At 36.9% G+C, this 14,770-nt stretch overlaps 2 protein-coding genes and 2 long non-coding RNA genes across 9 annotated transcripts in view; 2 read left to right on the forward strand and 2 right to left on the reverse strand.

Moving 5' to 3' along the window:
• Positions 1 to 3,910, forward strand: part of LOC147871043 (uncharacterized) — a 4,118-nt gene extending 208 nt beyond the window's left edge. The window contains exons 2-3 of the long non-coding RNA XR_015532875.1: positions 1,517 to 1,645; positions 3,244 to 3,910. This is a non-coding gene — a long non-coding RNA (uncharacterized LOC147871043). The remainder of the gene's footprint in view (positions 1 to 1,516; positions 1,646 to 3,243) is intronic.
• LOC147871042 (stalled ribosome sensor GCN1-like) overlaps positions 1 to 5,962 on the reverse strand; it is a 21,086-nt gene extending 15,124 nt beyond the window's left edge. For 3 of the 6 annotated variants that reach the window (XR_015532873.1, XM_087341422.1, XM_087341423.1), the window contains exons 1-3: positions 5,705 to 5,962; positions 2,309 to 2,532; positions 724 to 978 (exon numbers count right to left, since the gene is read on the reverse strand). The gene's annotated coding sequence lies outside the window, so the exon portion shown is untranslated. Of the gene's footprint in view, positions 1 to 9; positions 293 to 723; positions 979 to 2,308; positions 2,533 to 5,704 lie in introns of all 6 variants that reach the window. The other 3 variants (XR_015532872.1, XR_015532871.1, XM_087341424.1) reach the window with 2 other exon arrangements.
• Positions 4,837 to 8,586, forward strand: LOC147871044 (uncharacterized). Its single transcript, XR_015532874.1, has 3 exons — positions 4,837 to 4,922; positions 6,502 to 6,630; positions 8,231 to 8,586. It is a non-coding gene; the product is annotated as an uncharacterized LOC147871044 (long non-coding RNA).
• LOC147871045 (uncharacterized) lies at positions 7,322 to 14,692 on the reverse strand. Its single transcript, XM_087341431.1, has 6 exons — positions 14,448 to 14,692; positions 13,789 to 13,972; positions 11,839 to 12,001; positions 10,691 to 10,949; positions 9,960 to 10,228; positions 7,322 to 7,519 (listed from the first exon to the last, which is right to left on the reverse strand). Exons 3-5 carry the CDS (start codon positions 11,852 to 11,854, stop codon positions 10,162 to 10,164), a joined length of 342 nt encoding a protein of 113 aa, XP_087197557.1. The 5' UTR covers positions 11,855 to 12,001; positions 13,789 to 13,972; positions 14,448 to 14,692; the 3' UTR covers positions 7,322 to 7,519; positions 9,960 to 10,161.
• Positions 14,693 to 14,770: the final 78 nt, after the last annotated feature.

Consider the following 14,770-nt stretch of genomic DNA (forward strand, 5'->3'; position numbering starts at 1 on the left):
ATCGCCTACCACAATGATCAAGTCATCTCGCTGCACTCTCCGCGACTGGGGTTTGATTCGATGTTGAGGACAAATCATAGAAATAAGACCTCCTGATCATCTTGCCGTGGTGGTCAGACCAGAATGTAGTTTGGATTTGTTAGATCCCATAATATATCCACTGACTCCACTTTTTGACCACGGTCATTAAATGATTTGCTAAGGGCATAGATTAGAGAGTTTTCAACAGGTTTGTACGTATTCAAGTCTCTTAGATCCATTTCAGCAGCAACAATGAAGTGGGCAGGTTTTCCTGGAAAGCGCAAACGTTAAACATGAATTTGACGTAAGATGTGTCAGTCTTCATTTGCCTACATTTGGAAAGAATGAAAAATTACATGTACGTATACATCAGAATTACCTGCAGAAAATCAAAATCTTTTTACATGTACATATCCTCCTCTGGTAGACTTAGAAACCAAGTTTTACACCCATACAGAACTACAAGTAAAATGTTAGTTTCACATATTTTAGTTAACTTGTATTTAGATAGGATGAAAAAGAAGATTTTTTAATAAAGTTATATCTGATGAATAAAAATACAAGGGGATAAGTTAAGAGAGCACAGAAGCTGTCATCAGCAATCAATTAGACAAATCATGATGCCCCTCAGCCCTAAAATATTTCTGCGTTTGTCTCGACAGAAATGAGGTCTTGAAGACCTGATATTGAACTAAATGTTACCTCTCGCAAAACAAGTCCTGTTCCTCGATGTTCCTTCCCCTACGAAACCTGGAGCGCAGTGGCAAGAAAAGTCTCCTCCCTTCTTTTCTACACAGCTCTGTGAACAGGTTCCAAAATAACATGGTGGTAGAATGCAGTCTTCTTCATCAGAACTATCTCCAGAGTCATTAAATCCATCACAGCGGAATTTGCTGCTAACGCAGTTCTTGTCAGCACACTTGAATTGATCAGTACCACAGTGGCCAGACTATCGACCTGCAAACAAATGACCATGTAGCTTGCAAAGATTCTACACAGATTCGTATGTGATCCTTACTAAGTGTAGCAGGCACATAAACAGAAATGACGAAAATTTCTTCAAACTTATGTCTCCCTGCTCCCTATAAAAAGAGAATAAATAAAACAGACAAAAGATAAAGGAAGAAACAATATAATTCGGTTCAAAATACGTACAATACCTTTAAATACTTATGTGATAAAGCTTTCTCCATCAAGAAATACAAATATAAGTTTGTATGATGTAAAACTTTCATGGCAACTAAGTATAATGAATTCTTCTCAGGCTACCGGCCATGTCAGGTCCCCAGGGTACTGAACTCCATACCCTCTGGATTAGGATGAGTGCTACACAAGTAAGAATTAAGAAGTATATTTATGCTATGGAGAATAGTATTACATTCACTGAAGTAACATTCTGAATAGAAAGTAATGTACCAGCTTGCTTTCTGAGTCTTTAAAGAAGAATCATTCATATATCTTAGTTTGCTCACACTTATGTTTTTGAACTCTATAGATGTAAAACGACAAATCCAGAGCGAAATGTGCAGATTAGTTTCACACTAATGGCCAAAAGCAAGAAACTTAAAAAACAATCGAAAGCAGCTCCAAGGAACTACAGATCTGTCGCAATAAACAACGTAAAGTAAGATATTGTAGATGTGTCATATTGTGATTTATTTAAATAGTATTAAAAATATATTAAAATTAGCCGTCAATCACAATATAAAATAATTAAAAGATTAAAATATCATTTTACGTTCCTTATCGAGTACTCGATTTACATGTGGAACATATACGACATGTTTCGACTATATATAGCCATCATCAGGTGTTATGTTATAAATCAGTAAATCAGTAAAAATCAGTAAAAATCAGTAATTCAGTTGAAAAGTTTATAACATAACACCTGATGATGGCTATATATAGTCGAAACATGTCGTAAATGTTCCACATGTAAATCGAGTACTCGATAAGGAACGTAAAATGATATTTTAATCTTTTAATTATTTTATATTGTGATTGACGGCTAATTTTAATATATTTTTAATACTATTTAACGTAAAGTAAATTAAGCCATTAATTTGATTGAAGATGGCTGTCTTCTGGGTTCACGCGCCATGTAGCCTGGTTGACGCGATCACCATAATGATGGAGGCAACAAGGACCTCTGAAACGTCGGAAACCTTCTACCAGACAACACGGCAACAACCCAGAAGACAGCCATATTCACACTCGCTACCATAAAAATCACAAATCCTACATAAATTAGATCCTTTGGAATCCTGTCACGATACTCAAGACTTACTATGTGGGAATCTTCTGATGACGTGATGATCTTGTCCACTGAGATCTACACTTTCTATAGTACATGCTTAGGGATCAGTCCAATATAGTCTTCTAGCTGGGTAGTCTACTGCAGGTCCAGTTGGCCACTGTTCCATTGTATCCACAAGTGAATGACGCCCAGTTCCATCCATATACGCTGAATCAATACGACCGTTCACACCCCAGTCAGACCGGAACATAAGCCTATGAGAAATAACAGAAAAATTCTGTATTCATAGTTGGCACATATCCTGCCACTGTATAATGACTGTAGGGTGAGACGGGACCAAGCTGAAAATCCTGAAGACAACAGACCACTAAAAAATGAACAAATAAGTTGCAGTCTTGAACAAGATATTGTGTGTTGTAGTGAAAGGGTTTTCCCAGCCTGCTAGAGTTGTTCAACTTCAGTAGTGAAGAGAAAAAATTATGTGCAAGAATGCAAGGAAACTCCAAACAGACCTGCTATAAACAAGCTGGTTGCTTAAATTGAAATTACTGGGACCATTATCAAGAAGATTTGTGTGTACACACACAAACACAAAGGCATCCAAAACACCAGAAAATATTGCACATTGTTCATAGTCTTTCTCGACAAATTAAAACAATTATCAATATAAAGGATTTGAGGTTCTCATCATGACATATTAAGATGACTGTCTTCTGGGATGTAGCACTGTGTAGTCTGGTATATCAGTCAGCATCTACCAGACTACATGGTACTACAACCCAGAAGACAGCCATCTTCATGCTCACTGTCATGAGACTCTGAAATCCTACTTTTTTTCAATCAACATTTCCATTGACCAATTTCTGAATAATCAGTTTCCTTCACGTTTTTCTTATGGCTGGTACTGGCCAGTGTACTCTTCAAAACTCAACCCATGCAATTTCTTCTTATAATACTGTTTACAGGAATAATCCGCAACACAACTCAAGATCTGAAGCCGCTATCAGCACCAATGAACAAGCTTCGGTTGGCGTAATGCAACAGTACCAAAGACAACTGCAGTTTTATAAACTGACGGTGCACGTACCAAAATTGTTTTCATTTGACTTTCACTCTCGAGGCTGCTGTGTTCAGGAACATGAAACGTGATTATGTTTGTCACATAATTTGGTAAATATATGCAATTAGAAGTCCAGCATCTTTTGGAAACAACCTGAACAGATGGTTCAGTGTTTAGCATTTAATGAACTTATGCAACAGTAATGCTGTAAAGTCAGTCTTCAAGAATGTTATAAAGAAGCGTGAGATTCTGCTGCCTTCACTAGAGTTTCACACTTTACAGTGCATCATTAACTAATTAATCTATGTGGTAGAAATCACCGATCAAGTCACGTGTGTAAAACACACAACTTTACCCAGTTTGAGGGCCCACAACAATGTCATGAGGTCGATCCAGCTCGGTGTGTACGAGTGTACGTTTCTTATCTCCAGTTAATTCACATCAAGTCCTGCATCTACCCAATACACACACATGCCCACCCAGTTCAAAGCAAAGCCCCTGTGGGTCTACCAAGTTTGATGCTTGAAAATAAACATATACATTCACTTCTGAAATGGCTGATCGAGAGACGGACAGATTCAAAACATTCTATACCATTTGCAGGTAAATGAATTCCCACTGCTTGGATTGTTGAAACATATTCGAGACAAAAATTCAGAATGAGCAACACAATGAGAAATTCGGAGCCCTCTGTGCAGACAACATACTGCTCAGATTTTTCAAAACCTAAGAAAGTTGGACTTAGTTACATTTCTGTCACTATAAAATGTTGGTGTCATGTATTCAAGAAATGCCTGTTTCAATAAAATGTAGTTGTAATAAATATGCAAACCAACGTCATTAATGTGATAACCAATTAACTTGTACATGGGCATAAAAAACCAAGAACGATAAGTTGGTTATGTGACTGGCTACTGGCTATCCTCCCAAATGAGGCAAGGCCTTTCCTGTTTGCAACCACCTGCAGAATGGCTCAAACTAACCACTCACCACATTTAGTGACCTGGTGCCAAAATATTAGATTACTTCTCAACTCCCACATCTTCATTGCATGGTGCTTAGATTTACGAGAAACTTTAACTTCTTTAAAGTTTGTTGGGAGATGATATTTTTATAATTACCTTCATTATATTGAGATACAGTTGTGTAATATAGGGAAGGCAGAGGGAAAAGTCTCTCAAAGATATATCTTTGCAATATAAAACAAAATTACAAGGCTGTCAATTTCGGAATTCTAACCCTGGAGAAACTTCAGAAAATAATGAAAAACTACAGTCGGGATAGCTTCTGGATTCAAGTCCCAAATAAAGATGGTTTCTGTAGCTCGTGAACTAAACCCAATAGAAGAATGGTACCACGACAAAAGTCTGCGTTTCGATAAGATTACAGACACCAAAACCACCTCCAACAACAATAATAAAATAAACAAAAGGAAAAACAACAATGTCTGTAGGCATAGCAGCAATAGCCATAACAATGACCACTTGGACCACTGTTGCTGAAAAATGTGAGACATGGATGAGCATGCTACAGCGTACCATTCAAATTTCAGGCTACAAAGTTTCACATCTGTTTAAATTTCATGTAAGTTTCAGAAAAGTATCAGATCCTTAAAACACTTGCTGATCGCCTACCACAATGATCACGTCATCTCGCTGCACTCTCCGCGACTGGGGTTTGATTCGATGTTGAGGACAGATCATAGAAATAAGACCTCCTGATCATCTTGCCGTGGTGGTCAGACCAGAATGTAGTTTGGATTTGTTAGATCCCATAATATATCCACTGACTCCACTTTTTGACCACGGTCATTAAATGATTTGCTAAGGGCATGGATTAGAGAGTTTTCACCAGGTCTCTTAGATCCATTTCAGCAGCAACAATGAAGTGGACAGGTTTTTCCCCGGAAAGTGCAAACATTAAACATGAATTTGACGTAAGATGTGTCAGTCTTCATTTGCCTACATTTGGAAACAATGAAAAATTACATGTACGTATACATCAGAATTACCTGCAGAAAATCAAAATCTTTTTTACATGTACATATCCTCCTCTGGTAGAATTAGAAACCAAGTTTTACACCCATACAGAACTACAAGTAAAATGTTAGTTTCACATATTTTAGTTAACTTGTATTTAGATAGGATGGAAAAGAATATTTTTTTAATAAAGTTATATCTGATGAATAAAAATATTTATGACAAAAAAAAATACAGTCCAACAACAAGTGGATAAGTTAAGACAGCACAGAGGCTGTCATCAGCAATCTATTAGACAAATCATGATGCCCCTCAGCCCTAAAATATTTCTGCGTTTGTCTCGACAGAAATGAGGTCTTGAAGACCTGATATTGAACTAAATGTTACCTCTCGCAAAACAAGTCCTGTTCCTCGATGTTCCTTCCCCTATGAAGCCTGGAGCGCAGTGGCAAGAAAAGTTTCCTCCCTCCCTTCTTTTCTACACAGCTCTGTGAACAGGTTCCAAAATAACATGGTGGTAGAATGCAGTCTTCTTCATCAGAACCATCTCCAGAGTCATTAGATCCATCACAGCGGAATTTGCTGCTAACGCAGTTCTTGTCAGCACACTTGAATTGATCAGTACCACAGTGGCCAGACTGTCGACCTGCAAACAAATGACCATGTAGCTTGCAAAGATTCTACACAGATTCGTATGTGATCCTTACTAAGTGTAGCAGGCACATAAACAGAAATGACGAAAATTTCTTCAAACTTATGTCTCCCTGCTCCCTATAAAAAGAGAATAAATAAAACAGACAAAAGATAAAGGAAGAAACAATATAATTCGGTTCAAAATACGTACAATACCTTTAAATACTTATGTGATAAAGCTTTCTCCATCAAGAAATACAAATATAAGTTTGTATGATGTAAAACTTTCATGGCAACTAAGTATAATGAATTCTTCTCAGGCTACCGGCCATGTCAGGTCCCCAGGGTACTGAACTCCATACCCTCTGGATTAGGATGAGTGCTACACAAGTAAGAATTAAGAAGTATATTTATGCTATGGAGAATAGTATTACATTCACTGAAGTAACATTCTGAATAGAAAGTAATGTACCAGCTTGCTTTCTGAGTCTTTAAAGAAGAATCATTCATATATCTTAGTTTGCTCACACTTATGTTTTTGAACTCTATAGATGTAAAACGACAAATCCAGAGCGAAATGTGCAGATTAGTTTCACACTAATGGCCAAAAGCAAGAAACTTAAAAAACAATCGAAAGCAGCTCCAAGGAACTACAGATCTGTCGCAATAAACAACGTAAAGTAAGATATTGTAGATGTGTCATATTGTGATTTATTTAAATAGTATTAAAAATATATTAAAATTAGCCGTCAATCACAATATAAAATAATTAAAAGATTAAAATATCATTTTACGTTCCTTATCGAGTACTCGATTTACATGTGGAACATATACGACATGTTTCGACTATATATAGCCATCATCAGGTGTTATGTTATAAATCAGTAAATCAGTAAAAATCAGTAAAAATCAGTAATTCAGTTGAAAAGTTTATAACATAACACCTGATGATGGCTATATATAGTCGAAACATGTCGTAAATGTTCCACATGTAAATCGAGTACTCGATAAGGAACGTAAAATGATATTTTAATCTTTTAATTATTTTATATTGTGATTGACGGCTAATTTTAATATATTTTTAATACTATTTAACGTAAAGTAAATTAAGCCATTAATTTGATTGAAGATGGCTGTCTTCTGGGTTCACGCGCCATGTAGCCTGGTTGACGCGATCACCATAATGATGGAGGCAACAAGGACCTCTGAAACGTCGGAAACCTTCTACCAGACAACACGGCGCAACAACCCAGAAGACAGCCATATTCACACTCGCTACCATAAAAATCACAAATCCTACATAAATTAGATCCTTTGGAATCCTGTCACGATACTCAAGACTTACTATGTGGGAATCTTCTGATGACGTGATGATCTTGTCCACTGAGATCTACACTTTCTATAGTACATGCTTAGGGATCAGTCCAATATAGTCTTCTAGCTGGGTAGTCTACTGCAGGTCCAGTTGGCCACTGTTCCATTGTATCCACAAGTGAATGACGCCCAGTTCCATCCATATACGCTGAATCAATACGACCGTTCACACCCCAGTCAGACCGGAACATAAGCCTATGAGAAATAACAGAAAAATTCTGTATTCATAGTTGGCACATATCCTGCCACTGTATAATGACTGTAGGGTGAGACGGGACCAAGCTGAAAATCCTGAAGACAACAGACCACTAAAAAATGAACAAATAAGTTGCAGTCTTGAACAAGATATTGTGTGTTGTAGTGAAAGGGTTTTCCCAGCCTGCTAGAGTTGTTCAACTTCAGTAGTGAAGAGAAAAAATTATGTGCAAGAATGCAAGGAAACTCCAAACAGACCTGCTATAAACAAGCTGGTTGCTTAAATTGAAATTACTGGGACCATTATCAAGAAGATTTGTGTGTACACACACAAACACAAAGGCATCCAAAACACCAGAAAATATTGCACATTGTTCATAGTCTTTCTCGACAAATTAAAACAATTATCAATATAAAGGATTTGAGGTTCTCATCATGACATATTAAGATGACTGTCTTCTGGGATGTAGCACTGTGTAGTCTGGTATATCAGTCAGCATCTACCAGACTACATGGTACTACAACCCAGAAGACAGCCATCTTCATGCTCACTGTCATGAGACTCTGAAATCCTACTTTTTTTCAATCAACATTTCCATTGACCAATTTCTGAATAATCAGTTTCCTTCACGTTTTTCTTATGGCTGGTACTGGCCAGTGTACTCTTCAAAACTCAACCCATGCAATTTCTTCTTATAATACTGTTTACAGGAATAATCCGCAACACAACTCAAGATCTGAAGCCGCTATCAGCACCAATGAACAAGCTTCGGTTGGCGTAATGCAACAGTACCAAAGACAACTGCAGTTTTATAAACTGACGGTGCACGTATCAAAATTGTTTTCATTTGACTTTCACTCTCGAGGCTGCTGTGTTCAGGAACATGAAACGTGATTATGTTTGTCACATAATTTGGTAAATATATGCAATTAGAAGTCCAGCATCTTTTGGAAACAACCTGAACAGATGGTTCAGTGTTTAGCATTTAATGAACTTATGCAACAGTAATGCTGTAAAGTCAGTCTTCAAGAATGTTATAAAGAAGCGTGAGATTCTGCTGCCTTCACTAGAGTTTCACACTTTACAGTGCATCATTAACTAATTAATCTATGTGGTAGAAATCACCGATCAAGTCACGTGTGTAAAACACACAACTTTACCCAGTTTGAGGGCCCACAACAATGTCATGAGGTCGATCCAGCTCGGTGTGTACGAGTGTACGTTTCTTATCTCCAGTTAATTCACATCAAGTCCTGCATCTACACAATACACACGCATGCCCACCCAGTTCAAAGCAAAGCCCCTGTGGGTCTACCAAGTTTGATGCTTGAAAATAAACATATACATTCACTTCTGAAATGGCTGATCGAGAGACGGACAGATTCAAAACATTCTATACCATTTGCAGGTAAATGAATTCCCACTGCTTGGATTGTTCAAACATATTCGAGACAAAAATTCAGAATGAGCAACACAATGAGAAATTCGGAGCCCTCTGTGCAGACAACATACTGCTCAGATTTTTCAAAACCTAAGAAAGTTGGACTTAGTTACATTTCTGTCACTATAAAATGTTGGTGTCATGTATTCAAGAAATGCCTGTTTCAATAAAATGTAGTTGTAATAAATATGCAAACCAACGTCATTAATGTGATAACCAATTAACTTGTACATGGGCATAAAAAACCAAGAACGATAAGTTGGTTATGTGACTGGCTACTGGCTATCCTCCCAAGTGAGGCAAGGCCTTTCCTGTTTGCAACCACCTGCAGAATGGCTCAAACTAACCACTCACCACATTTAGTGACCTGGTGCCAAAATATTAGATTACTTCTCAACTCCCACATCTTCATTGCATGGTGCTTAGATTTACGAGAAACTTTAACTTCTTTAAAGTTTGTTGGGAGATGATATTTTTATAATTACCTTCATTATATTGAGATACAGTTGTGTAATATAGGGAAGGCAGAGGGAAAAGTCTCTCAAAGATATATCTTTGCAATATAAAACAAAATTACAAGGCTGTCAATTTCGGAATTCTAACCCTGGAGAAACTTCAGAAAATAATGAAAAACTACAGTCGGGATAGCTTCTGGATTCAAGTCCCAAATAAAGATGGTTTCTGTAGCTCGTGAACTAAACCCAATAGAAGAATGGTACCACGACAAAAGTCTGCGTTTCGATAAGATTACAGACACCAAAACCACCTCCAACAACAATAATAAAATAAACAAAAGGAAAAACAACAATGTCTGTAGGCATAGCAGCAATAGCCATAACAATGACCACTTGGACCACTGTTGCTGAAAAATGTGAGACATGGATGAGCATGCTACAGCGTACCATTCAAATTTCAGGCTACAAAGTTTCACATCTGTTTAAATTTCATGTAAGTTTCAGAAAAGTATCAGATCCTTAAAACACTTGCTGATCGCCTACCACAATGATCACGTCATCTCGCTGCACTCTCCGCGACTGGGGTTTGATTCGATGTTGAGGACAGATCATAGAAATAAGACCTCCTGATCATCTTGCCATGGTGGTCAGACCAGAATGTAGTTTGGATTTGTTAGATCCCATAATATATCCACTGACTCCACTTTTTGACCACGGTCATTAAGTGATTTGCTAAGGGCATGGATTAGAGAGTTTTCACCAGGTCTCTTAGATCCATTTCAGCAGCAACAATGAAGTGGACAGGTTTTTCCCTGGAAAGTGCAAACATTAAACATGAATTTGACGTAAGATGTGTCAGTCTTCATTTGCCTACATTTGGAAACAATGAAAAATTACATGTACGTATACATCAGAATTACCTGCAGAAAATCAAAATCTTTTTTACATGTACATATCCTCCTCTGGTAGAGTTAGAAACCAAGTTTTACACCCATACAGAACTACAAGTAAAATGTTAGTTTCACATATTTTAGTTAACTTGTATTTAGATAGGATGGAAAAGAAGATTTTTTTAATAAAGTTATATCTGATGAATAAAAATATTTATGACAAAAAAAATACAGTCCAACAACAAGTGGATAAGTTAAGACAGCACAGAAGCTGTCATCAGCAATCTATTAGACAAATCATGATGCCCCTCAGCCCTAAAATATTTCTGCGTTTGTCTCGACAGAAATGAGGTCTTGAAGACCTGATATTGAACTAAATGTTACCTCTCGCAAAACAAGTCCTGTTCCTCGATGTTCCTTCCCCTATGAAGCCTGGAGCGCAGTGGCAAGAAAAGTTTCCTCCCTCCCTTCTTTTCTACACAGCTCTGTGAACAGGTTCCAAAATAACATGGTGGTAGAATGCAGTCTTCTTCATCAGAACCATCTCCAGAGTCATTAGATCCATCACAGCGGAATTTGCTGCTAACGCAGTTCTTGTCAGCACACTTGAATTGATCAGTACCACAGTGGCCAGACTGTCGACCTGCAAACAAATGACCATGTAGCTTGCAAAGATTCTACACAGATTCGTATGTGATCCTTACTAAGTGTAGCAGGCACATAAACAGAAATGACGAAAATTTCTTCAAACTTATGTCTCCCTGCTCCCTATAAAAAGAGAATAAATAAAACAGACAAAAGATAAAGGAAGAAACAATATAATTCGGTTCAAAATACGTACAATACCTTTAAATACTTATGTGATAAAGCTTTCTCCATCAAGAAATACAAATATAAGTTTGTATGATGTAAAACTTTCATGGCAACTAAGTATAATGAATTCTTCTCAGGCTACCGGCCATGTCAGGTCCGCAGGGTACTGAACTCCAGTACCCTCTGGATTAGGATGAAGATGGTTCTTGAAACCCAACACAGCTGGTAGCCAGAGAGGAATTTATTCTACACATAGTTTTTCTTGTATAAATCAGTCTCACCTGCTTCATTTTGATAAATGGAAGAAGTCTATACTCTTAATCTGTAGCTCTCATATAAAAATAACTGAATACATTTTCCTGTTTTAAATTTTCATATGTAAATTTATAAAAGTAATTAATGTTTCTACACATTATTTTCTCTTTCTGTGCGCACACATATATATATATAACAACTAACCAACTACCGAACTCCATGAAACAGAGTCCTCTTCTTGACAAAGTATTGGTATGCTCAAGAAATTTCCGACCCTTTATGGAAGCTGAAGATTTGCTACTGTCTTGACAACAGTCTACTATCAGTCGCTGTCAAAAAAGAAAATATAATGGTAATTTTTTCATAATTTCTAGTGTGACCTAAAAGGAATATAATAGCCAATCTTTACAGTATCACCCAAGCACCAACAAAATAAAAAAAGCTATGGATATCGTATCACTTACTGGTGTAACTTGTCATACTGAAGATGGCTGACTTCCGGGTTGTAGCACTGCATAGTTTGGTAAAAAGTTTACCAGCGTTTCAGAGATCCTTGATGTCTCCATCATCATGGCAAGGAGTAAGCCAAGTTGCTCTTGGTCCTGACGATGGGGGCAGCAAACACCTCTGAAATGTCGGCGAACTTCAGACATTTCCTCGAATATCTGATATTAATAAATACTATATCCTAATTCATAATAGTCTTTTGAATCACGTATTGAAAAACATGTTTGCGAGACAGAACGCACCATTTTAAAAAAAATTTATATACACTGAGTTTCGTCTGAGTTATCACCACAATCATCATCCCCCATCACAGTGCCAAGACTGGCTAATACACTGTTTATTTTGGCATGTGAACTGATAGTCTGGACATGACTCATTACAACTGGCTTCAACAGAACCATCACTGCAGTCTGTGTCTCCATCACATTTCCATTCTCTATTAACAAAGATTTGGCATAATAACTGTGGCATACTAAAATGCACACGTCATTTCCACAGGAATAAAAACTGATATTACAAAAATTCCTATTACAATTCAGATGGAATGTACCACTTCAAATCTAAGATGGATACCAGCCATGATGAAGGATATTTTCTGTGGTTTTCCTTGCTCTCACAAAGAAAGTGGCAGAGAACAAGTACAACTTATAACAAGAAGTACATTATAGTGAACAAAATCATTGGAACCATCAATTTCTTAAGGTTATGTATGTAGAAAAATGTAGTCTGCATTTGAGTAAACTTAACCAAGCCAAATGTCAGCCAATGAGAAATCATACGATTTCCCGTGCTGTAACGCAGAAACCGATTTTCATTTTCTTCAACCCAGCTGCACTATTTCTCTCACATTGTCCACATGTTTCCAATAGTAACACTGCCAGGAATGCATCCGTCAAGAATAACATTATTAATCTGTAGTGCCAAAGCCAGATAATCCACATAAAGTCAAAATGTCTTAAAACGGTCAAGCATGAAGTCTATATTCTTAAGATCCGACTAAATATAAATAACTCCATCTTTAATTTTACTGTCAAAACTATTAGTAAACTGAACTTATCATATATGTATTACATCTTCATAACAGAGAGACAAGAAATGTTATTAGATAGAAACAAATCATATTATAAAGTATACATTAAAATGATGCACCAACAGCGATACTAAGACTCACGTGCATTATCCATAACGACGTCTGTCACACAGATAACACGCATTCAACTTATCTAAATCACCCATATGTGGAACGAGTCATAGTACAATAAAAATACAGCAGGCACACAACTTAGGAACACAAAAACAGAACAAAGAAGCAACTGAGAGTACAATACACTTTGAACTATACATGATTTTTAATTGTTTAATATCAAAATACCACAGGTTTCAATGTAATAAAAACTTCCTAATATACTTTGAGGATTGCAACTGGTCTGTGAAGATCATACTCACTCTTATGTTGACTTTACAACAACAACAACAACAACAATAAGCTTCTCCAGAATAAATTCATGATAAAAATCAACTTTCTAAGTAAGTCTGAATCCAATTTTTGTTACAGTCAAACTGAAAAGAATACAGAAAAAATTTAATTTCACTGTTTGCTACATGCCAGAACAAAATTCACAGTAATCGTGCAGACGAGAGTATAGAATGAATTCATGTTATTGAACTTTTGTGCATTGGAATTGCCTTTATATTTTAATAAGGAAAAAATAAATCCTAGTTCCATAAATTTGTGAAAGATGATGAGGGAGAAACACATATTCATTGGAGGAAGCTATAAGATACCAAATTAACTAAACATGGTGTACATCAGGACAATATCCAGCCATAACATTCCTACCATAAATCAACGACTCCCACAAACCTTAGTAGAATCACTAATATATATACAATGCAACAGTTGTTACCTCTGCTTCCTGTTCATGCCTTATAAATCTGAGACTGCGATATAATCTTCCCTTGCATCTGCCCAAAATAGTTCATTTGCTTCATATGAGATGGTCAGAGCATTTGGCCAGCCCAGTGAATCATTGGTGTGAGCCATCCATTCCAGCCTTTCAAATATCTCCCCAGTCTGTCCAGTACATGCAACTGTAAAAAAACAAAATTGTTTTTACACAAGGGAACTCATAATAAGCCAAAAAAAATCATATTTCTTATTCTAATTCCAGAGGAAGGTACAATTCCCATTAAAAATATGACAATTAAGATATAAGTTGTTTACATGAAAGTAAGGATCATGTCTGCTGGCAGGCTTTAGTGTTGTTGGTGTTGGACCTGCAAGTTCTGCTACCAGTGAGTTAGTTAGATAGTATATAGATAAGAAGTATGCTATTTAACTCATGCAACTTACAACACTGTTTCTACTCCAGTAGTTTATAAGCTCTATACCAATAAAACATTTCTGATGAGAAACCATCTACATTTGAGTTCACGTAACAAACCTGAAGGCAACAAAAATTAGCAAACCTGAAATACCTTTTTGCATAAGATATGCAGCTACAAAGATTACGAACTGTTTTGTGACCATTTTTGTCATGTATTTGAATTATGATATGCCGCATACCTCAAGCTTTCCAACATACCACAGCACATGAAAACAGTTTCGAGGTCTCCGCCCCACTCTCCAATTAAAACCATTCTTGCCCGCCGGTTATTGGCCTACCTGCAGACATTCTAAAGTACCCTTTCTCACGAAACGTAGCCGCCAAGTTGTGACGTCACAGCCAAAGCCCACTAAACGCGAATGCCTGATCGGTAACACCAGTGGTACAAACCTCTCAAAAATCATTACCGTATGCACACTGGTGAGAAGCCTTTGAATGCAATGCAAAGTTCTCACTCAGTGCATCGTACAACACACATGGAAATGAAACAGTACAAATGTGA

This window comes from Zootermopsis nevadensis, unplaced genomic scaffold, assembly GCF_977971745.1.
Source record: "Zootermopsis nevadensis isolate Lab colony 2312 unplaced genomic scaffold, Znev_1.0 Znev_ptg000073l, whole genome shotgun sequence".
NCBI lineage: Eukaryota > Metazoa > Arthropoda > Insecta > Blattodea > Termopsidae > Zootermopsis > Zootermopsis nevadensis.